The 23,322-nt window shown below is 46.2% G+C and overlaps 1 protein-coding gene across 1 annotated transcript; it reads left to right on the forward strand.

The window, feature by feature from the left end:
• Positions 1 to 14,568: 14,568 nt before the first annotated feature.
• On the forward strand, positions 14,569 to 17,808 carry LOC137230388 (serum amyloid A-2 protein-like). The gene is made up of 4 exons (XM_067749692.1): positions 14,569 to 14,678; positions 15,006 to 15,097; positions 17,001 to 17,139; positions 17,530 to 17,808. The coding sequence occupies exons 1-4, from the start codon at positions 14,674 to 14,676 to the stop codon at positions 17,690 to 17,692; spliced, it is 399 nt and encodes a 132-aa protein (XP_067605793.1). The 5' UTR covers positions 14,569 to 14,673; the 3' UTR covers positions 17,693 to 17,808.
• The last annotated feature ends 5,514 nt before the right edge of the window (positions 17,809 to 23,322 follow it).

Consider the following 23,322-nt stretch of genomic DNA (forward strand, 5'->3'; position numbering starts at 1 on the left):
TATTCATTTATTTATTTGACCATTTTTTAGATACTCTGCAAAGGGTTTTTCATAAATTAACTCAGTCCTCATAAAACTTCGTAACAGCACAATATATTATTGTGTTTTTAAATGCTCAAACATTTTTTCTTTCCAGTGTGTTAAATCCTGATAGAGTCAGGATAAATTAAATTTCTTTGAAGTCCTCAATAATGTTTCAGAGTATAATGGGACCCTGAGACACAAAAGCTTGAGAATCATTGCTCTACAGCAAATTTATGTGTAAAGAAGACACTTTAGGTGCATTCTCAAGAAGGCCAAGAGGGAGACATGGATGTCCTCTTCTGATCACCTCAGTTTCACATTCTCCTGGAGGACCAGCCCGTTGCTAAGACAAGAAACATGAGGAGGATAAGAAATGGAAGAGAAGAAATGAAACTATCATTATTTCTAAGTGATGCAAGCTTTTACGTAGAAAACCCATCAGGATCAAATGGTACACTAATGAAGCCATTAAGAGAATTCAGTGAGATTGCCATGTTTCGCATAAAAATTCAATTGTGTTTCTCTCCACCAATTCTTTTTGTGTTGTTTTTTTGGCTGCGTTGGGTCTTTGTTGCTGCCCGCGGGCTTCCTCTAGTTGCAGCGAGCTGAGGCTACTCTTCAATGCGGTGCATAGGCTTCTCACTGCGGTGGCTTCTCTTGTTGCAGAGCACAGGCTCTAGGTGTGCAGGCTTCAGTAGCTGTGGCTCGCGGGCTCAGTAATTGTATCTCGCGGGCTCTAGAGCACAGGCTCAGTAGTTGTGGCACATGGGGTTAGTTGCTCCACAGCATATGGGATCTTCCCGGACCAGGGCTCAAACCCGTGTCTCCTGCATTGGCAGGCGGATTACTGACCACTGCGCCACCAGGGAAGTCCCAACACCAATTCTTAACAGTTAAAAAAATACAATACAAAATAGTACCGAAAACATTAACTATCTAGGGAAAAGTTTAAAAATACACAAATATTTACAGAGAAAATTTAAGTTTGTTAAAGGATAAAAAGTGGGGGATGTATGTCATGTTGATGGAGAGGATGTTTTGACTTAGTAAAGATATCAGTTCTCCTTGGATTAATTTATAAATTCAGTGCAATGCTAATCAAAAATTCCCCGTGGAATTCTTTTAGGGACACAACAGATTTATGTTTTATGGATGAATAAATGTCCATCAATAAGTAAGTTAAAAAAAATAAGGGCCTAGGGGAGACATACGCTGGTCTCTAAGATGCGTGATCTTGGGATTTAGCCCAAGGGGGGAGACAACTGTGATGGTAAGGCCAACAGATCGGGAGACAACTGCCATGAAAAAGAAGTTTGTTACTCACAGATCCCCAAAGAAGGGGGCACATCACACCAAGGGGTGGCCACACGAGGAAGCACCCAGGGTGGGCCAGGGGACAGAGAGAGGGGCAGAAAACGTGACAAACGCCTTTATTGTGGTTTCTGTGGGAGGACCAGTGAGGCACAGTGAGCGGGTTAAGGACTGGCTCATGTGAATACTTTCAGCTCTCGCTCGGCATAGGGGCTGGTTCCTAGTTGTCTGGTGCCTGGCTCTGCTGTGGTCAGGGCAGGTGGATAGTGGCCCAGAGCGTGAGGGCGCAATGAAGGAGGTGGTGGAAGTGTGAGCTCTGGATTGGCTGGTTTGTATTTGAAAGGCTCACTCACAGGTTACTTTACTATCACAGGTTAGTTTACTAATCTGTAAGAATTGGCTGCCTCTGGGAGAAGCAGTCCCTCCAGGGGCAGGGAGGCCCCAGGATGTGAAAGCATCAAAAACACAGATACAGAATGGAAAAACATGTTTAACACAACTTCTGAGGCATCCTTGGAGTGGCTCGGGCATCTCGCTGCTGTCAGATGAGCCAGGCTGTATGAAGCTCTTGTCAGTGGATGTGGGATCCTTGCCTGGCTTGCTTTATCTTGTTGTAAATCCCTGTAATCTCTACTCTTCTACCTAAATGTCTCCGGTCTCAATCCACACCCAGCGGTCCACTCTTCCTCCTCTGCAGAATGGTCAAGGACCTAGTGAACTCCTCAACGGCAGGTTCAACTATGTTCTAGAGTTCTTGTCAGTCAGAGTGCAAGTGCCTCCTCTTCTCGGCTTTTACACATTTTTGTCCCCAGCCTGCCACTCCACAATCACAACCCAAAAAGTGCACTCTCTCTGTCCTCCGCCACCTGCCTGCATCCATCCCACGGAAGCTTCCATTCCTACATCCCCAGTGTGTTCCATCCACTGTTCACACTCTTCTTTCCCCGGTCTGCACCACACCTCAAGGAACAATCCGGTCACCTTGATGCCACAGAGCACTGGCTGCACTACTTGTGCCTGTGCAGGGAGGATGAGATCGGGCGCCCACTGGGTCCTCACCATCTCTGCCACATCTCTCATGAACCATTCCCGGGTGCAGTCCAACACCATTTTAACATTGCCTGTAGGATGGTGAGACGGAGGATGGTACACACACTTCTCCATGGGTACCCATTGCTTGATGTGAAATTGTTTCATGCACATCTGGGTTAAGGACGATCTTCAAAGCTGTGTGGCTCTACTTCTCTGGTGCCTATTCTGGACATAACTGGTGCTGCAAACATCTCTCAGTTCTCTTGGTCCCTGGGGATGCCCTCTGGCCCAAAGACAGAGACAGCAGTCACAGTTGTCTCCCCCCTTGGGGTAAATCCCAAGATCACGCATCTTAGAGACCAGTGCATGTCTCCTCTTGGTCCTTATTTTTTTTAATTTACTTATTCATGGACTTTTATTCATCTATAGAAAACAAATCTGGTGTGTCCCTAAAAGAATTCCACGGGGAATTTTGATTAGCATTGCACTGAATTTATAAATTAATCCAAGGAGAACTGATATCTTTACTAAGTCAAAACATCCTCTCCATGAACATGACATACATCCCCCACTTTTTATCCTTTAACAAACTTAAATTTTCTCTGTAAATATTTGTGTATTATTAAAGTTTTCCCTAGATAGTTAATGTTTTTGGTACTATTTTGTATTGTATTTTTTTAACTGTTAAGAATTGGTGTTGGGACTTCCCTGGTGGCGCAGTGGTCAGTAATCCTCCTGCCAGTGCAGGAGACACGGGTTTGAGCCCTGGTCCGGGAAGATCCCACATGCTGTGGAGCAACTAAGCCCGTGTGCCACAACTACTGAGCCTGTGCTCTAGAGCCCGCGAGCTACAACTACTGAGCCCGCGAGCCACAGCTACTGAAGCCTGCACACCTAGAGCCTGTGCTCTGCAACAAGAGAAGCCACCGCAGTGAGAAGCCTATGCACCGCGTTGAAGAGTATCCCCCGTTCGCTGCAACTAGAGGAAGCCCGCGGGCAGCAACGCAGACCCAACGCAGCCAAAAACACGACAAAAAAAGAATTGGTGTACAGAAACACAATTGATTTTTTATGTGAAACATGGTAATGTTTCACATAAAACCCGGTGGAGCAGACCTGCTGGGGACACGTGGCTGTAATTGTACTGAGCCATCCCTGCTGGGGTCATGGGGTGAGAAGGAAAGCTGGACTGGTGCCTGGGGGAGAGTCCCTGCAGGTCATTTCTCCTACAAAACTGCAAAGGGTAACTTACTGGAGACCAGTGGCTGTCCTCATCCACAGGTCATATTCCGCATTGTGCAACCCTGAGAAAACAGCAAGGCCTGTTCTGCCTGGTGGCCACTGTCAGGGGTGGAGGGGCTGAGGCCTGGGCCACCTGGGCTGTGGAGAAGAGGGTGTGGAGCTCCAGGAAGGAGGCCCCCAGGCTGCTGGCAGGTGTGTGGTTAGAGGATACTCCTCCAGCCTGGACCTTGCTTTCCTGGTCGTTTCCTCAGGATGGTCCCTTCTGGACCAGACAGCAGATGTGTCAGAAATTAAATCCTTTGAACTCACGTGTAAAGCCCTTGAGTTTCAAAACTGACAGGCCACCCCACCGAATGTCGTGGGTGCCCCGAGCACTTTCCACCACGCTGTGTACCTGTGCTGAGCTCTCCGCTCCATGGCAAAGAAAGCCCTCTCAGCCTCTCAGCCATGCCTTTCATATGGGTCAGCACCTATCATGACGACAAAAAAGGGAGGTATTATAAAATAATGAGAGGCTTTTTGACTTGATAAAGGTTAAATACCAATAATCTATAGCAGCAGTTCTCACAGTATGTTCTAGGGAAACCTGAGGGTCTCTTAAGACCCTTTCAGGGGAGTCTGTGGGATCAAAACTATTTTCACAGTAGCACTAAGATATTCTTTTCCTTTTTCATTCTCATTTTTTTCATGAGTGTACTGGGTATGAAATGTTCATTGATATGGTTTGAGATTTCTACATTGCAACTGACCTTTAAGAAACTACCACTTGTCAAGTTTTGGTATCGTATCAAAGAATTGCCTGAATTATCATAAAAGGCTATTAAAATGCTCTCCTGTTTTCTACCTATATGTTATATCTGTGTGATGTTGAATTTTTTTGTATACTTCAACCCAAATAATGTATTGTGACAGATTGAGTGCAGGATCAGACATGAGAATCCAGCTATCTTCTATTAAGCTAGATATTTAAAACTTTTCAAAAATGTAAAGCTACTATTTTTCTTATTAATCTTTTTGTTTTGGAAAAAGATTATTTTCATTAAAATATATTATTTATGTTAACATAATGGATTTATTATTGTGTTTTTATTTATTCATTTATTTATTTGACCATTTTTTAGATACTCTGCAAAGGGTTTTTCATAAATTAACTCAGTCCTCATAAAACTTCATAACAGTACAATATATGATTGTGTTTTTAAATGCTCAAACATTTTTTCTTTCCAGTGAGTTAAATCCTGATAGAGTCAGGATAAATTAAATTTCTTTGAGGTCCTCAATAAGTTTTCAGAGTATAATGGGACCCTGAGACACAAAAGCTTGAGAATCATTGCTCTACAGCAAATCTTATGTGTAAAGAAGACACTTTAGGTGCATTCTCAAGAAGGCCAAGAAGGAGACATGGATGTCCTCTTCTGATCACCTCAGTTTCACATTCTCCTGGAGGACCTGCCCGTTGCTAAGACAAGAAACATGAGGGGGATAAGAAATGGAAGAGAAGAAATGAAACTATCATTATTTCTAAGTGATGCAAGCTTTTACGTAGAAAACCCATCAGGATCAAATGGCACACTAATGAAGCCATTAAGAGAATTCAGTGAGATTGCCATGTTTCACATAAAAAATCAATTGTGTTTCTCTACACCAATTCTTTTTGTGTTGTTTTTTTGTCTGCGTTGGGTCTTTGTTGCTGCCCGCGGGCTTCCTCTAGTTGCAGCGAGCTGAGGCTACTCTTCAACGCGGTGCATAGGCTTCTCACTGCGGTGGCTTCTCTTGTTGCAGAGCACAGGCTCTAGGTGTGCAGGCTTCAGTAGCTGTGGCTCGCGGGCTCAGTAGTTGTGGCTCACGGGCTCTAGAGCACAGGCTCAGTAGTTGTGGCACACGGGCTTAGCTGCTCCACAGCATATGGGATCTTCCCGGACCAGGGCTCAAACCCGTGTCTCCTGCATTGGCAGGCGGATTACTGACCACTGCGCCACCAGGGAAGTCCCAACACCAATTCTTAACAGTTAAAAAAATACAATACAAAATACTACCAAAAACATTAACTATCTAGGGAAAACTTTAATAATACACAAATATTTACAGAGAAAATTTAAGTTTGTTAAAGGATAAAAAGTGGGGGATGTATGTCATGTTGATGGAGAGGATGTTTTGACTTAGTAAAGATATCAGTTCTCCTTGGATTAATTTATAAATTCAGTGCAATGCTAATCAATATTCCCCATGGAATTCTTTTAGGGACACAACAGATTTATGTTTTATGGATGAATAAAGGTCCATGAATAAGTAAGTTAAAAAAAATAAGGGCCTAGGGGAGACATACGCTGGTCTCTAAGATGCGTGATCTTGGGATTTAGCCCAAGGGGGGAGACAACTGTGATGGTAAGGCCAACAGATCGGGAGACAACTGCCATGAAAAAGAAGTTTGTTACTCACAGATCCCCAAAGAAGGGGGCACATCACACCAAGGTGTGGCCACACGAGGAAGCACTCAGGGTGGGCCAGGGGACAGAGAGAGGGGCAGAAAACGTGACAAACGCCTTTATTGTGGTTTCTGTGGGAGGACCAGTGAGGCACAGTGAGCGGGTTAAGGACTGGCTCATGTGAATACTTTCAGCTCTCGCTCGGCATAGGGGCTGGTTCCTAGTTGTCTGGTACCTGGCTCTGCTGTGATCAGGGCAGGTGGACAGTGGCCCAGAGCGTGAGGGCGCAATGAAGGAGGTGGTGGAAGTGTGAGCTCTGGATTGGTTGGTTTGTATTTGAAAGGCTCACTCACAGGTTACTTTACTATCACAGGTTAGTTTACTAATCTGTAAGAATTGGCTACCTCTGGGAGAAGCAGTCCCTCCAGGGGCAGGGCGGCCCCAGGATGTGAAAGCATCAAAAACACAGATACAGAATGGAAAAACATGTTTAACACAACTTCTGAGGCATCCTTGGAGTGGCTCGGGCATCTCGCTGCTGTCAGATGAGCCAGGCTGTATGAAGCTCTTGTCAGTGGATGTGGGATCCTTGCCTGGCTTGCTTTATCTTGTTGTAAATCCCTGTAATCTCTACTCTTCTACCTAAATGTCTCCGGTCTCAATCCACACCCAGCGGTCCACTCTTCCTCCTCTGCAGAATGGTCAAGGACCTAGTGAACTCCTCAACGGCAGGTTCAACTATGTTCTAGAGTTCTTGTCAGTCAGAGTGCAAGTGCCTCCTCTTCTCGGCTTTTACACATTTTTGTCCCCAGCCTGCCACTCCACAATCACAACCCAAAAAGTGCACTCTCTCTGTTCTCCGCCACCTGCCTGCATCCATCCCACGGAAGCTTCCATTCCTACATCCCCAGTGTGTTCCATCCACTGTTCACACTCTTCTTTCCCCAGTCTGCACCACACCTCAAGGAACAATCCGGTCACCTTGATGCCACAGAGCACTGGCTGCACTACTTGTGCCTGTGCAGGGAGGATGAGATCGGGCGCCCACTGGGTCCTCACCATCTCTGCCACATCTCTCATGAACCGTTCCCGGGTGCAGTCCAACACCATTTTAACATTGCCTGTAGGATGGTGAGACGGAGGATGGTACACACACTTCTCCATGGGTACCCATTGCTTGATGTGAAATTGTTTCATGCACATCTGGGTTAAGGACGATCTTCAAAGCTGTGTGGCTCTACTTCTCTGGTGCCTATTCTGGACATAACTGGTGCTGCAAACATCTCTCAGTTCTCTTGGTCCCTGGGGATGCCCTCTGGCCCAAAGACAGAGACAGCAGTCACAGTTGTCTCCCCCCTTGTGGTAAATCCCAAGATCACGCATCTTAGAGACCAGTGCATGTCTCCTCTTGGTCCTTATTTTTTTTAATTTACTTATTCATGGACTTTTATTCATCTATAGAAAACAAATCTGGTGTGTCCCTAATTGAATTCCACGGGGAATTTTGATTAGCATTGCACTGAATTTATAAATTAATCCAAGGAGAACTGATACCTTTACTAAGTCAAAACATCCTCTCCATGAACATGACATACATCCCCCACTTTTTATCCTTTAACAAACTTAAATTTTCTCTGTAAATATTTGTGTATTATTAAAGTTTTCCCTAGATAGTTAATGTTTTTGGTACTATTTTGTATTGTATTTTTTTAACTGTTAAGAATTGGTGTTGGGACTTCCCTGGTGGCGCAGTGGTCAGTAATCCGCCTGCCAGTGCAGGAGACACGGGTTTGAGCCCTGGTCCGGGAAGATCCCACATGCTGTGGAGCAGCTAAGCCCGTGTGCCACAACTACTGAGCCTGTGCTCTAGAGCTCGCGAGCTACAACTACTGAGCCCGCGAGCCACAGCTACTGAAGCCTGCACACCTAGAGCCTGTGCTCTGCAAGAAGAGAAGCCACCGCAGTGAGAAGCCTATGCACCGCGTTGAAGAGTATCCCCCGTTCGCTGCAACTAGAGGAAGCCCGCGGGCAGCAACGCAGACCCAACGCAGCCAAAAACACGACAAAAAAAGAATTGGTGTACAGAAACACAATTGATTTTTTATGTGAAACATGGTAATGTTTCACATAAAACCCGGTGGAGCAGACCTGCTGGGGACACGTGGCTGTAATTGTACTGAGCCATCCCTGCTGGGGTCATGGGGTGAGAAGGAAAGCTGGACTGGTGCCTGGGGGAGAGTCCCTGCAGGTCATTTCTCCTACAAAACTGCAAAGGGTAACTTACTGGAGACCAGTGGCTGTCCTCATCCACAGGTCATATTCCGCATTGTGCAACCCTGAGAAAACAGCAAGGCCTGTTCTGCCTGGTGGCCACTGTCAGGGGTGGAGGGGCTGAGGCCTGGGCCACCTGGGCTGTGGAGAAGAGGGTGTGGAGCTCCAGGAAGGAGGCCCCCAGGCTGCTGGCAGGTGTGTGGTTAGAGGATACTCCTCCAGCCTGGACCTTGCCTTCCTGGTCGTTTCCTCAGGATGGTCCCTTCTGGACCAGACAGCAGATGTGTCAGAAATTAAATCCTTTGAACTCACGTGTAAAGCCCTTGAGTTTCAAAACTGACAGGCCACCCCACCGAATGTCGTGGGTGCCCCGAGCACTTTCCACCACGCTGTGTACCTGTGCTGAGCTCTCCGCTCCAGGGCAGAGAAAGCCCTCTCAGCCACTCAGCCATGCCTTTCATATGGGTCAGCACCTATCATGACAACAAAAAAGGGAGGTATTATAAAATAATGAGAGGCTTTTTGACTTGATAAAGGTTAAATACCAATAATCTATAGCAGCAGTTCTCACAGTGTGTTCTAGGGAAACCAGAGGGTCTCTTAAGACCCTTTCAGGGGAGTCTGTGGGATCAAAACTATTTTCATAGTAGCACTAAGAAATTCTTTTCCTTTTTCTTTGCCATTTTTTTCATGAGTGTACTGGGTATGAAATGTTCATTGATATGGTTTGAGATTTCTACATTGCAACTGACCTTTAAGAAACTACCACTTGTCAAGTTTTGGTATCGTATCAAAGAATTGCCTGAATTATCTTAAAATGCTATTAAAATGCTCTCCTGTTTTCTACCTATATGTTATATCTGTGTGATGTTGAATTTTTTTGTATACTTCAACCCAAATGATGTACTGTGACAGATTGAGTGCAGGATCAGACGTGAGAATCCAGCTATCTTCTATTAAGCTAGATATTTAAAACTTTTCAAAAATGTAAAGCTACTATTTTTGTTATTAATCTTTTTGTTTTGGAAAAGGATTATTTTCATTAAAATATATTATTTATGTTAACATAATGGATTTATTATTGTGTTTTTATTTATTCATTTATTTATTTGACCATTTTTTAGATACTCTGCAAAGGGTTTTTCATAAATTAACTCAGTCCTCATAAAACTTCGTAACAGCACAATATATTATTGTGTTTTTAAATGCTCAAACATTTTTTCTTTCCAGTGTGTTAAATCCTGATAGAGTCAGGATAAATTAAATTTCTTTGAGGTCCTCAATAATGTTTCAGAGTATAATGGGACCCTGAGACACAAAAGCTTGAGAATCATTGCTCTACAGCAAATTTATGTGTAAAGAAGACACTTTAGGTGCATTCTCAAGAAGGCCAAGAGGGAGACATGGATGTCCTCTTCTGATCACCTCAGTTTCACATTCTCCTGGAGGACCAGCCCGTTGCTAAGACAAGAAACATGAGGAGGATAAGAAATGGAAGAGAAGAAATGAAACTATCATTATTTCTAAGTGATGCAAGCTTTTACGTAGAAAACCCATCAGGATCAAATGGTACACTAATGAAGCCATTAAGAGAATTCAGTGAGATTGCCATGTTTCGCATAAAAATTCAATTGTGTGTCTCTCCACCAATTCTTTTTGTGTTGTTTTTTTGGCTGCGTTGGGTCTTTGTTGCTGCCCGCGGGCTTCCTCTAGTTGCAGCGAGCTGAGGCTACTCTTCAATGCGGTGCATAGGCTTCTCACTGCGGTGGCTTCTCTTGTTGCAGAGCACAGGCTCTAGGTGTGCAGGCTTCAGTAGCTGTGGCTCGCGGGCTCAGTAAATGTATCTCGCGGGCTCTAGAGCACAGGCTCAGTAGTTGTGGCACATGGGCTTAGTTGCTCCACAGCATATGGGATCTTCCCGGACAGGGCTCAAACCCGTGTCTCCTGCATTGGCAGGCGGATTACTGACCACTGCGCCACCAGGGAAGTCCCAACACCAATTCTTAACATTTAAAAAGTACAATACAAAATAGTACCAAAAACATTAACTATCTAGGGAAAAGTTTAAAAATACACAAATATTTACAGAGAAAATTTAAGTTTGTTAAAGGATAAAAAGTGGGGGATGTATGTCATGTTGATGGAGAGGATGTTTTGACTTAGTAAAAATATCAGTTCTCCTTGGATTAATTTATAAATTCAGTGCAATGCTAATCAAAAATTCCCCGTGGAATTCTTTTAGGGACACAACAGATTTATGTTTTATGGATGAATAAATGTCCATCAATAAGTAAGTTAAAAAAAATAAGGGCCTAGGGGAGACATACGCTGGTCTCTAAGATGCGTGATCTTGGGATTTAGCCCAAGGGGGGAGACAACTGTGATGGTAAGGCCAACAGATCGGGAGACAACTGCCATGAAAAAGAAGTTTGTTACTCACAGATCCCCAAAGAAGGGGGCACATCACACCAAGGGGTGGCCACACGAGGAAGCACCCAGGGTGGGCCAGGGGACAGAGAGAGGGGCAGAAAACGTGACAAACGCCTTTATTGTGGTTTCTGTGGAGGACCAGTGAGGCACAGTGAGCGGGTTAAGGACTGGCTCATGTGAATACTTTCAGCTCTCGCTCGGCATAGGGGCTGGTTCCTAGTTGTCTGGTGCCTGGCTCTGCTGTGGTCAGGGCAGGTGGATAGTGGCCCAGAGCGTGAGGGCGCAATGAAGGAGGTGGTGGAAGTGTGAGCTCTGGATTGGCTGGTTTGTATTTGAAAGGCTCACTCACAGGTTACTTTACTATCACAGGTTAGTTTACTAATCTGTAAGAATTGGCTGCCTCTGGGAGAAGCAGTCCCTCCAGGGGCAGGGAGGCCCCAGGATGTGAAAGCATCAAAAACACAGATACAGAATGGAAAAATATGTTTAACACAACTTCTGAGGCATCCTTGGAGTGGCTCGGGCATCTCGCTGCTGTCAGATGAGCCAGGCTGTATGAAGCTCTTGTCAGTGGATGTGGGATCCTTGCCTGGCTTGCTTTATCTTGTTGTAAATCCCTGTAATCTCTACTCTTCTACCTAAATGTCTCCAGTCTCAATCCACACCCAGCGGTCCACTCTTCCTCCTCTGCAGAATGGTCAAGGACCTAGTGAACTCCTCAACGGCAGGTTCAACTATGTTCTAGAGTTCTTGTCAGTCAAAGTGCAAGTGCCTCCTCTTCTCGGCTTTTACACATTTTTGTCCCCAGCCTGCCACTCCACAATCACAACCCAAAAAGTGCACTCTCTCTATCCTCCGCCACCGGCCTGCATCCATCCCACGGAAGCTTCCATTCCTACATCCCCAGTGTGTTCCATCCACTGTTCACACTCTTCTTTCCCCAGTCTGCACCACACCTCAAGGAACAATCCGGTCACCTTGATGCCACAGAGCACTGGCTGCACTACTTGTGCCTGTGCAGGGAGGATGAGATCGGGCGCCCACTGGGTCCTCACCATCTCTGCCACATCTCTCATGAACCGTTCCCGGGTGCAGTCCAACACCATTTTAACATTGCCTGTAGGATGGTGAGACGGAGGATGGTACACACACTTCTCCATGGGTACCCATTGCTTGATGTGAAATTGTTTCATGCACATCTGGGTTAAGGACGATCTTCAAAGCTGTGTGGCTCTACTTCTCTGGTGCCTATTCTGGACATAACTGGTGCTGCAAACATCTCTCAGTTCTCTTGGTCCCTGGGGATGCCCTCTGGCCCAAAGACAGAGACAGCAGTCACAGTTGTCTCCCCCCTTGGGATAAATCCCAAGATCACGCATGTTAGAGACTAGCGCATGTCTCCTCTTGGTCCTTATTTTTTTTAATTTACTTATTCATGGACTTTTATTCATCTATAGAAAATAAATCTGTTGTGTCCCTAAAGGAATTCCACGGGGAATTTTGATTAGCATTGCACTGAATTTATAAATTAATCCAAGGAGAACTGATACCTTTACTAAGTCAAAACATCCTCTCCATGAACATGACATACATCCCCCACTTTTTATCCTTTAACAAACTTAAGTTTTCTCTGTAAATATTTGTGTATTTTTAAAGTTTTCCCTAGATAGTTAATGTTTTTGGTACTATTTTGTATTGTATTTTTTTAACTGTTAAGGATTGGTGTTGGGACTTCCCTGGTGGCGCAGTGGTCAGTAATCCGCCTGCCAATGCAGGAGACACGGGTTTGAGCCCTGGTCCGGGAAGATCCCACATGCTGTGGAGCAGCTAAGCCCGTGTGCCACAACTACTGAGCCTGTGCTCTAGAGCCCTCGAGCTAAAACTACTGAGCCCGCAAGCCACAGCTACTGAAGCCTGCACACCTAGAGCCTGTGCTCCGCAACAAGAGAAGCCACCGCAGTGAGAAGCCTGTGCACCGCGTTGAAGAGCATCCCCCGTTCGCTGCAACTAGAGAAAGCCCGCGGGCAGCAACGAAGACCCAACGCAGCCAAAAACACGACAAAAAAAGAATTGGTGTAGAGAAACACAATTGAATTTTTATGTGAAACATGGCAATCTCACTGAATTCTCTTAATGGCTTCATTAGTGTGCCATTTGATTCTGATGGGCTCTCTTCATAAAAGCTTGCATCACTTAGAAATAATGATAGTTTCATTTCTTCTCTTCCATTTCTTATCCTCCTCATGTTTCTTGTCTTAGCAACGGGCAGGTCCTCCAGGAGAATGTGAAACTGAGGTGATCAGAAGAGGACACCCATGTCTCCTTCTTGGCCTTCTTGAGAATGCACCTAAAGTGTCTTCTTTACACATAAGATTTGCTGTAGAGCAATGATTCTCAAGCTTTTGTGTCTCAGGGTCCCATTATACTCTGAAAAATTATTGAGGACCTCAAAGAAATTTAATTTATCCTGACTCTATCAGGATTTAACACACTGGAAAGAAAAAATGTTTGAGCATTTAAAAACACAATAATATATTCTACTGTTATGAAGTTTTATGAGGACTGAGTTAATTTATGAAAAACCCTTTGCAGAGTATCTAAAAAATGGTCAAATAAATAAATGAATAAATAAAAACACAATAATAAATCCATTATGTTAACATAAATAATATATTTTAATGAAAATAATCTTTTTCCAAAACAAAAAGATTAATAAGAAAAATAGTAGCTTTACATTTTTGAAAAGTTTTAAATATCTAGCTTAATAGAAGATAGCTGGATTCTCATGTCTGATCCTGCACTCAATCTGTCACAATACATTATTTGGGTTGAAGTATACAAAAAAATTCAACATCACACAGATATAACATATAGGTAGAAAACAGGAGAGCATTTTAATAGCATTTTATGATAATTCAGGCAATTCTTTGATATGATACCAAAACTTGACAAGTGGTAGTTTCTTAAAGGTCAGTTGCAATGTAGAAATCTCAAACCATATCAATGAACATTTCATACCCAGTACACTCATGAAAAAAATGGGAATGAAAAAGGAAAAGAATTTCTTAGTGCTACTGTGAAAATAGTTTTGATCCCACAGACTCCCCTGAAAGGGTCTTAAGAGACCCTCTGGTTTCCCTAGAACACACTGTGAGAACTGCTGCTATAGATTATTGGTATTTAACCTTTATCAAGTCAAAAAGCCTCTCATTATTTTATAATACCTCCCTTTTTTGTTGTCATGATAGGTGCTGACCCATATGAAAGGCATGGTTGAGAGGCTGAGAGGGCTTTCTCTGCCCTGGAGCGGAGAGCTCAGCACAGGTACACAGAGTGGTGGAAAGTGCTCGGGGCACCCACGACATTCGGTGGGGTGGCCTGTCAGTTTTGAAGCTCGAGGGCTTTACACGTGAGTTCAAAGGATTTTATTTCTGACACATCGGCTGTCTGGTCCAGAAGGGACCTTCCTGAGGAAACGACCAGGAAAGCAAGGTCCAGGCTGGAGGAGTATCCTCTAACCACACACCAGCCAGCAGCCTGGGGGCCTCCTTCCTGGAGCTCCACACCCTCTTCTCCACAGCCCAGGTGGCCCAGGCCTCAGCCCCTCCACCCCTGACAGTGGCCACCAGGCAGAACAGGCCTTGCTGTTTTCTCAGGGTTGCACAATGCGGAATATGACCTGTGGATGAGGACAGCCACTGGTCTCCAGTAAGTTACCCTTTGCAGTTTTGTAGGAGAAATGACCTGCAGGGACTCTCCCCCAGGCACCAGTCCAGCTTTCCTTCTCACCCCATGACCCCAGCAGGGATGGCTCAGTATAAATGCAGCCACGTGTCCCCAGCAGGTCTGCTCCACCGGGTTCAGGTGAGAAAGTTCTCCAAGGAGTGATTTCTTTGAAAACACTTACTTTAAATCTTCTCTTTTGTATTTGTGCTGAATGAGGTCAGTGCTGGCAGCGTGGCGCATGGGAAATGCTTTTTGATTAATTACAGGCTGCTTTAGCAAGACACAGCTACGTCCCAGCTGCTCTCTTCTTCCACCATAGACACCTTGGTGACCTCTTAGACAGGCTTGGGTTCAGGGTTGGTGGGTTCAGAGCTGAGGGCTAGTGGCTCCGAGTGAGGTCCTACTGCAATATTGCCTAGGTGGACCACTGAGAGTCTAATGAGAACAAGTGGAAAGAACAGCCGGGCTCTCCTCGACATACAAATCCCCAAGTGGGTGTACAAGGCTTGTCCGTGTCTCCCTGACCCTCTCCTTTCATTTCAGCACAATGAAGCTTTTCACAGGCCTCATTCTCTGCTCCTTGGTGCTGGGAGTCCACAGCCGATGGTTTTCCTTCCTTGGCGAGGCTTATGAAGGTAAGGCTGGTGGAGGGGGGATGACACCCATGGGCCTCTGGGATTCACCATGAGCGCTCTTAAGGGTTGGAGCTACTGTCTTAGGCGGTGCTGCCCTATGTGGTAGAATGTGCCAGGTGTTTGGGGAGCTTTTTTTCAGACAGATTGAAAACCACAGGATTTATGTCGATCAGTCACTAGAGAAAGAACAGTCATCATTCCCAGCTGAAATGGAAGTTTGAATGGAAGACATAAAATAAATCTTGAAATGGTACAGCATTTCCCTCAGACCAATTGCATGAAGGAGGATGAAAACTATCCATCTATTTCTCCTCTCTTCTTCTCTCCCTCCACTCATTTCTCCCTTCCTCCCTCCCTTTCCCTCTTCCTTCCTTCCTTCCTCTCTTCTTCTTCTCTTCCTTCTTACCTTCCATTTCCTAATTGGATAATTCAGGGACCTTCAGCTTAGCTCTTGCTCCTGCTTCCTATACTCAGTGACACTGTCCCTGGTTCAGTCTGTTTCCTACCCTTTTATAGCCTTTTAACTGACAAAAATACCCGTGTGCGACCGGGGTGGGGAACCTAATAACATATCTCAAGCTTCCGGTAGGAACTCGGCCCTTATATGCACTTCAGGGTGACCAACTCTCCTGCTTTGCCCAGGTCTGAGGACATTTCCAGGACACTTTCAACGCTAACTGGGGCAGTTCCAGGAAAACAGGTGCAGTTCTGGTTAGGCTGGGACAGGTGGTCACCTACTTACCTGCAGAATACCTCCGTGAGGGAGGCATCTCCCCCCATCTGAAGGGGAGAAAACCGAGGCTGAGAGCAGCCGAGTCTGCTGCCCAGGGACTAAGTGCCAGTCAGCAGGTGGCAGGACAGAAGTTTGAACCCAGCTGTGCACGAGGCCACAGCTCTTGCTGGGCAGACTTGTCCCAGTGCCACTCCCTCAAGCTGGGGGCTTATCAATCTCAGCTGCATGTTGGATTCACCTGGGGAGCAGTGAAAACTATTGATGCCTGAGACCCACCCCAGAGAGTGTGAGGTAACTGGCCTGGGCTGTGAGGTAGGTCTCAGGGGACTTTCAGTACCTCCCCAGCTGGTTGGAAGGTGTAACCAGGCTGAGGCAAGACCCACTGCTCGAGGGCTTGCTTCCTCAGGCAGCCCACATCAACAATACCGTCCACTAGAAAGTCCTCAGGATGCCATTCACGTGCCTAACAGGCAGGGGAATCAAGTCACATTGAGCGCATTCGCGCAGCAGGAATACATTTCTTAGGCGTCAGGGCAGAGGTGCTGCATGTCTGCCCCTTTCTCAGAATCTGTCCTCCATGTCACCTCCTCACTCACCCAAATCCCCTGGATCTCATCCTATGCGGCTTCCTTTTATAACAGTGGTTCGGGGCCAAGGGCAATTTTGTGTCCTGGAGATATCGGGCAATGTTTGGAAACACTTTTGGTTGTCCCACTTGGGGAATAGGTTGCCCGTTAGTGGGTAAAAGTGAGGGATGCTGTTAAACGTGTTACAATACCCAGGACAGCCCTGAACAGCAAAGAATTATCTGGCTTAAAATGTCAATAGTATGAAGCTGAGGAATCCTGCCCTATAAAGATAGCTCCCTTCTCTCCTTAAACGTATCACATAGAGCCCTAAGTGAGATGCAGTCCAGAGACAGCATCGTAGGGGCCCGACAACCAGGTCCAACGCAGCTGTGCCCCTCCCCCCATAACGACTCTCATTGGAGTTACCAGGAGCAGGAAACTAGACACAAGAATGCTCTGCTCAATCTATGGCACTCACGGTGCTATAGCCACAGGATGAAACTGAGTCAGTGGAAGATTTTTCATTCCTTGATTCTTCCCTAAGGTGTGTCACAGTTTTCTGTCCACCTGATAATCCTTTCTCTATGTGCTTTCCTCCCAGGGGCTAAAGACATGTGGCGAGCCTACTCTGACATGAAAGAAGCCAGGTACAAAGATGCAGACAAGTACTTTCACGCCCGGGGCAACTATGACGCTGCCAAAAGGGGACCTGGGGGCGTCTGGGCTGCTGAAGTGATCAGGTACCAGGGGCCCTGAGGATGCAGGGATGGGTGTGAGAGCCTCGGACAGCCAGGAGGGGCCAAGCCCTGGAGAACTTCCTGTAGGGCTGTGGCCTCTCCTCCTCTTATCCACCCTCACCCTCTGTGTCCTGTGTGGGGTCTGAGTGGCTGAAGAGCAGAGCAAGGCTGGTGGGACAGACGATTCCCAAGCCTCCCCCATGGGTGCTGTTCACCCAGCATAAGGGGACCCGCAGGGCTGAGGTGGGCTGAGCCCGGGCAGCCTCAGGCTTCATTCCCTCTTTCCTAGCTCCTGTCAGAGTCCTCGATTCCTTGGAAAGAGGAGAGATGGGGAGGGTGGGCTGTTGCTCGTCAGCCCTGGAGTAATCCCCTACCTGCCCTCCTCCATTCCAGCGATGCCAGGGAGAATAGTCAGAGAATCACAGACCTTTTTAAGCATGGAGACAGTGGCCACGGACGGGAGGACTCGGAGGCCGACCAGTTTGCCAATAGATGGGGCCGGAGCGGCAAAGACCCCAATTACTTCCGACCTCCTGGCCTGCCCGACAAGTACTGAGCTGCCTCTCACTCTGCTCAGGAGACGACGGGGCTGTGAGCCCCCAAGGGCTGGGACGCTGAGTTTGTGAGTTCTCTGTCCACGGAAGCCAGCAGATCTAATAAATGCTTAAGAGATTGAATGTTGAAAACCGTGTATTATTCTTTGATATAAGGACAGCCTGTTTGTTCCCAAGGGGTGATGGCTGGACACCCACATGAAGACCGAGTCTGTGCCTGTGTCTTGGGTGTCGGGGCCACAATCTCAGCATCATACAGGGCAGACACCGTGCTCCACCCCTTCCCCTAATCAGACCCGCTCCCCTCCAGGCCCCTCTGGTTACAGTGGTGCTCTTTCTAGGCCCTTCTGTATTCAGGCCTCTTCACTCCCTGGCAGTTGGGTCCTGTCAGCTTCTCTGCCCTGGGGTCTAGTGCCCTTAGTGCGTCCTCAGTGGTGTCTGTGTGCGGGCAGGGGACACAGCCTCGGGACGACTGGATCGTGGAATCCTGCTCCAGCAGCTGCACCTTGATCTTCTGTTCATCTCTCAGCAACACCTACAAATCCATCTATGAACCAATTTCTGTCTGTGCCATCCAGAAGTGTCTCCAACGCTGTCTCCCTTCACTCTATATTCCTTGCCTGATGCAAGTGTCCAGGAATAAACATGTCCAGAAACGGAGGCATAGGGACGCCATCAAGATTAAGTATCAGGAGGTTTTGTATTGCATTGGATATGTATCAGGTCCTTGAGAAGAAGTCATTTTCCCTCCCTGGACCCTTCCCAACAGAGGAAAGCCAGCAGCATGTTACTCTTTTTCCAGTCATGCCGCATGGCTTGTGGGATCTTAGTTCTCCCCCCAGGGATTGAACCCAGGCCCACGGCAGTGAGAGCTCCAAGTCTTAACCACTGGACTGCCACGGAAGTCCCAGCATGTTACTTCTTACTGAGGAAAACAGTGTCTAATAAAAGGGGTTTGGGCCTGTTAGAGCACAGGAATTATGAGTGACTCTATAAATCACAAATTCCTAGAGAAACCAATAACCTTCTTCCTTGGATAAAAATTTGGTTTTGGTGTTTGGTTTTTTCAGATTACAGATTCCAAGAAGTAAAATGATCTAACACTTTAAAGAGTGGGGAACAGGGGCTTCTGTGGTGGCACAGTGGTTAAGAATCCACCTGCCAATGCAGGGGACACGGGTTCGAGCCCTAGTCCGGGAAGATCCCACATGCCGCAAAGCAACTAAGCCTGTGCACCACAACTACCGAGCCTGCGCTCTAGAGCCCGCGAGCCACAACTACTGATCCCACACGCCACAACTACAGAAGCCCGCGCGCCTAGAGCCCGTGCTCCACAGCAAGAGAAGCCACCGCAGTGAGAAGCCCACGCACCGCAACGAAGAGTAGCCCCCGCTCGCCGCAACTAGAGAAAGCCCGCGTGCAACAACGAAGACCCAAAGCAGCCCCCCCAAAAAAAGAAAAAAGAATGGTGAATAGACTTCTGTATCCAACTTTTATTTCAAGTAATAAAAAGGCTGATTATTAAATTTTTCCTATTTACAATAATTTGGAGAACTTGCTTTATCTAAACTTTCAAGTCATCCTTTCTCCTACTTCTCCTTTCTTTCCCCTCATTTTGCAAATTCTATACCTTTAGTTCCTGGGATAAAAATCTAATAGTGAACATTCTCATAATAGGAGTCTCCTTACAACCTGGGGTCTGTTGAGACTTTACCACTAGAGCCCTAAACTCAGCAGTGCTTTGAGCCTGTTCTTGCCAGCCAATCTGCCACCACACTCTCCCTAATCCCGGTTACCCTGCTCCTGCTTTATTTTGTCAGACTCACTTTTCTGAGACACAGCCTTGACCCTCCTTAAACCTCCTCTACGTACACCTCTGACAGTGCCTTCTGATGGGAACTGTATGAGAAAGTTCTCCTGTGACTAACTACCTTACAGACACACTTTTTCTTCCTCCTTGACAAGGAAGTTAAACTTGTCTTTCCCCTACAGGGATCATTTCATCATGAATCGTCTCCCCTTAGGAGTGCTCCTGAATCCCACTTTCAGAGTAGAAGTGTGTGCCGGTTATCAGTTTATTTACTCTGAGCTCCACGTCCACCCTTCTTTTGCCCGCTTGTGATACTGGAACTGGTAAACATTTCTCCTGTGCCAGCTGGGCACAGTGTTAATCTCTGTCCTTTCAGGGCGCAGGAGGGACGTTGTAGGACACAAACACTTCCTGGTTTGTGCTTTCCTTCTGCCCAGCTCCTGTGGTGCTCTTCTCTTGCACAGGACACGCAGTGACACTCACACCAGGGAGGAAAATGTGCTTGTTCCTCACATGGGCAAAACCTTGCAGAGTCCAGACAGTCAGTAACAGCTTTCCCAATAAAGCACCACATTGAAAACCCTGAGTTCAATCCACATCACTCTTCACTCTTGCACGTTTTCCTCTTCCTCTTTATAGTCAGACTTGTTGAAAACCTGCCCATCTGCACTTTCTGATTCCTCGCTTCTGACTCACACTTGAACCCACACCAGCCTGTCCTCTGTCCCCACCACTCAGCAAAACAGCTCTGGTCACCACTGACCTCCATGTTGCCAAAACAACTGACATGTTTCTCTCCTCCTATCAGGAGGCCTCTGAGCCATGCTCAGCACAGTTGTCCTCTCCCTCCTTCCTGGAAGGTTCTCTCTTGGCTTCATAGTACCACACTCTCCTTTTGCTTCCCTTCAGTTTTCCTTTATCTCCTTAGCTGGGTCTTTTCATCTCCCCAAACTCTAAGTGTGCCTCAGACTTGGTTCTGGGCTCGCACTTTTTATTTCTCTGTATTCTCCCCAACAAGCGCAGCTAATAGTATCTACATGCTGACGCCTCTGAAACTTATATCTCCCCCTCAGAACCTGGTTTCCAAGCTCCATGCTTGTTTATCTGATTGGCCTCCTGAAACCTCTGATTGGATGGCTTCCAGAGATCTCACACTCTGCTTGTCCAAAGGAAACGCTCATCTCCGTCCAGAACTCTTCACCCCCAGGCCACTCCAATTCAGCAAATGACACGACTCTTCCCTCTGTGGCTCACCCCAGATATTGGGAAATGTGCTTGATGCTTCCCTTGCCTTTACCTCCACATCCAATCCACTAGCAAGCCCTGTGATTCTACTTCCAAAATTCATCTCTAGCCCATCAGCTTGGTCTCACGTGCACCTCCACGCTCCTGGCCACACCTGTTCTCACCTGGGTTCCTGCAACAGCTGTCTCAGTAGTCTCCCCATCTTCATGGCTTCCGCCTCTGCTTAAGTGTGACTGTATAGTTTATCATCTAAGCCAAGTCACTTTCCATTGTGAAAGGGACATTATTGATAATTATACCTGGGTGACAGGAATAAGCTGGAACTGTCCTGGGCAAAAGAGAGCATGTAGTTACCCTACCTCTCAGTCTAGCATACAAACTATACTCAGATCATGTCTCTCCCCTGCTTAAAATCCTTCAATGGATTCCCATGTCCCTTAAAATATAATCCAGGTGCTTATCATGGCTTACAAAGCCCAGTGTGATCTGTCCCTGGCCACCCTGCAGCAGCATCTCATGCCACCCCTTCCCAAGCTCCCCACTCTCCAGTATCACCAACAAACCAAGATTTTCTTTGGCACAGGACGTTTGCAGGTGACATTTTCTCTGCCCACATACTCCTCTGCTCGCTTTTCACAAGGATGGGAATGTCTCACCTGTGGGGCTCTCCCGAATTCACTCTTTCTTGAGAGAGGCCTTCCTGGTCATCCTGGCTGGCTCACTCTGGTTATTCTTTACAGTTTACCAATTTTTAACATGTGGGATTCTTTTACTCAATTTTTGGTTTATTCTTCTAATTTTTGTTTGGGTTTTCTTTTGGTCCATCTTCCTCCCTTGTATTACAAAATCAGTGAGAGAAGTGACCATTTCTCTCTTGTTCACCCCTAATATCCAGTACCTGGCATATAATGGCATCTCAACAAGTGCTTATTGAAAATGAATAATTGACCTAATCTTTTATTTTACTAATACAAGAAAGGTTTTCTTTCAAAGAAGGTCAGACTAGTTATAAGGAACAGGAAGGAGCTAAGGAAGAGGGAGATAAGAAAGGTAAAGAAGAAGGAATAAGAGCAGAGTCAAGGGGAAGCAAGAGGCAGAGGGATCAAACCCACAAAGGATGGTTAACCCCAAGGGGAGCAGAAACTTCTCTGGCTCTGAGAAAGGAACGAGGGTGAAGAGAGTGGGGTCAGGGGATGCAGCACATTTGAGATGGACGACAGGGACCTGCGGGAATCTGGTTGTACCTGCTCTTGCTGTAGGTGAGTGTCCCCAGGACTCGTCACACTCCAGTGCGTTCGCCCGTTTTCTTGTCTGTCTTTAGAGCCAGTAGGTAGGGAACCCAAGGGCAAAGGCCTGTCTCTTTTATTGTGTGTTGTCATTGTATCCACAGTGCCTGTCATAGGGCCTCACAAATAGTAGCTGCTTTATACATATTTGTTGAAATGAATGAATAAGGTCTGAGAAGAGTATTGTTCAGAAGTGGACAGAACTGGGGGGAGGGTTTGGGAGTTGTAGAAAGTATGGATGTGGTTTGGATCTGCAGAATGTGGTAATGAGTCACTTTGAGGTGACTGCTAAATCTGTACAAATATCATACTCACACCAGCCAAAAGGATATAATTTTACTTCATCATAGAAAATATTCAGTTTTCTCCAACGATACTGTGCCCACTCCCTCATAGAAATGAAAATGAGGAACGCCATGTGCAAATAAACTGTTAGTCGTTGTGGTAGCTGATGAGAAGCCTTGGGAGAAATAAATGAATATTTTGAATTTCCAAAGTACTGTGCTGATTATCAGAGGGGCAAGTTAGCAGAGAACACTCTGTGAGACTAGAGGAGGGGAAAAAGGACACACTGTATTTCTCTGAGTCTAAGACCCCTAGACTGAAAGATGTGTTACTATTTATACACCACCAAGAAAAAAGATGCTACCATTTAGATTCAGACATAATGTTTTCTTATCACTCTGAATTTTTACTTTACACGTACTGAGAGAGTTCTTTTAAACTTAGACATAGATTTTAATCTTACATCACTCTTGTGTATAAACAAAAAGGAAAGCATACACAAAATTAATCCTAAAGCAATGACAACAATTTCATGAGTGCTGCCTGGTCATTAGTGAATGTAAGACACATCCTAATTTCAGAAATGTATAATCAAGAAATGTGTGTCCTAGAAATGATGAAATATGAGATATAAATGTAAACCTATGCAAGTTCTCTCTCTCTCACTATATTTACTGAGAAGAAATAATAATAAGCTTTGAGCTATTATTAATCATCAGGTGTGATGGGGGTGCTCCTGAGGTGAGGTTCAGCTTCATACCAGCCCCTCAGCTATGGAGGGCCTCCCCAGAGAGGAGCAGGTTATCCACAACTGGTCCTGATGATGGTCCATGTTCCAAGCTCCCTCCTTAGCTGAGGTGTCACCTCACCTGGCGCAGCACTGCCTTTATTCTAACCCCAGAATGACTGAGGGCCTCTTCTCTTCCTGCAGAGATGGCAGATGGGAAAGAGCTCACCCCATCTCCTTCCTAGTCACACTCCACCACTGCCTCTTTAAGCTCTGCTG

The sequence above is a fragment of the Pseudorca crassidens genome, chromosome 9 (genome assembly GCF_039906515.1).
Source record: "Pseudorca crassidens isolate mPseCra1 chromosome 9, mPseCra1.hap1, whole genome shotgun sequence".
Classification (NCBI taxonomy): Eukaryota; Metazoa; Chordata; class Mammalia; order Artiodactyla; family Delphinidae; genus Pseudorca; species Pseudorca crassidens.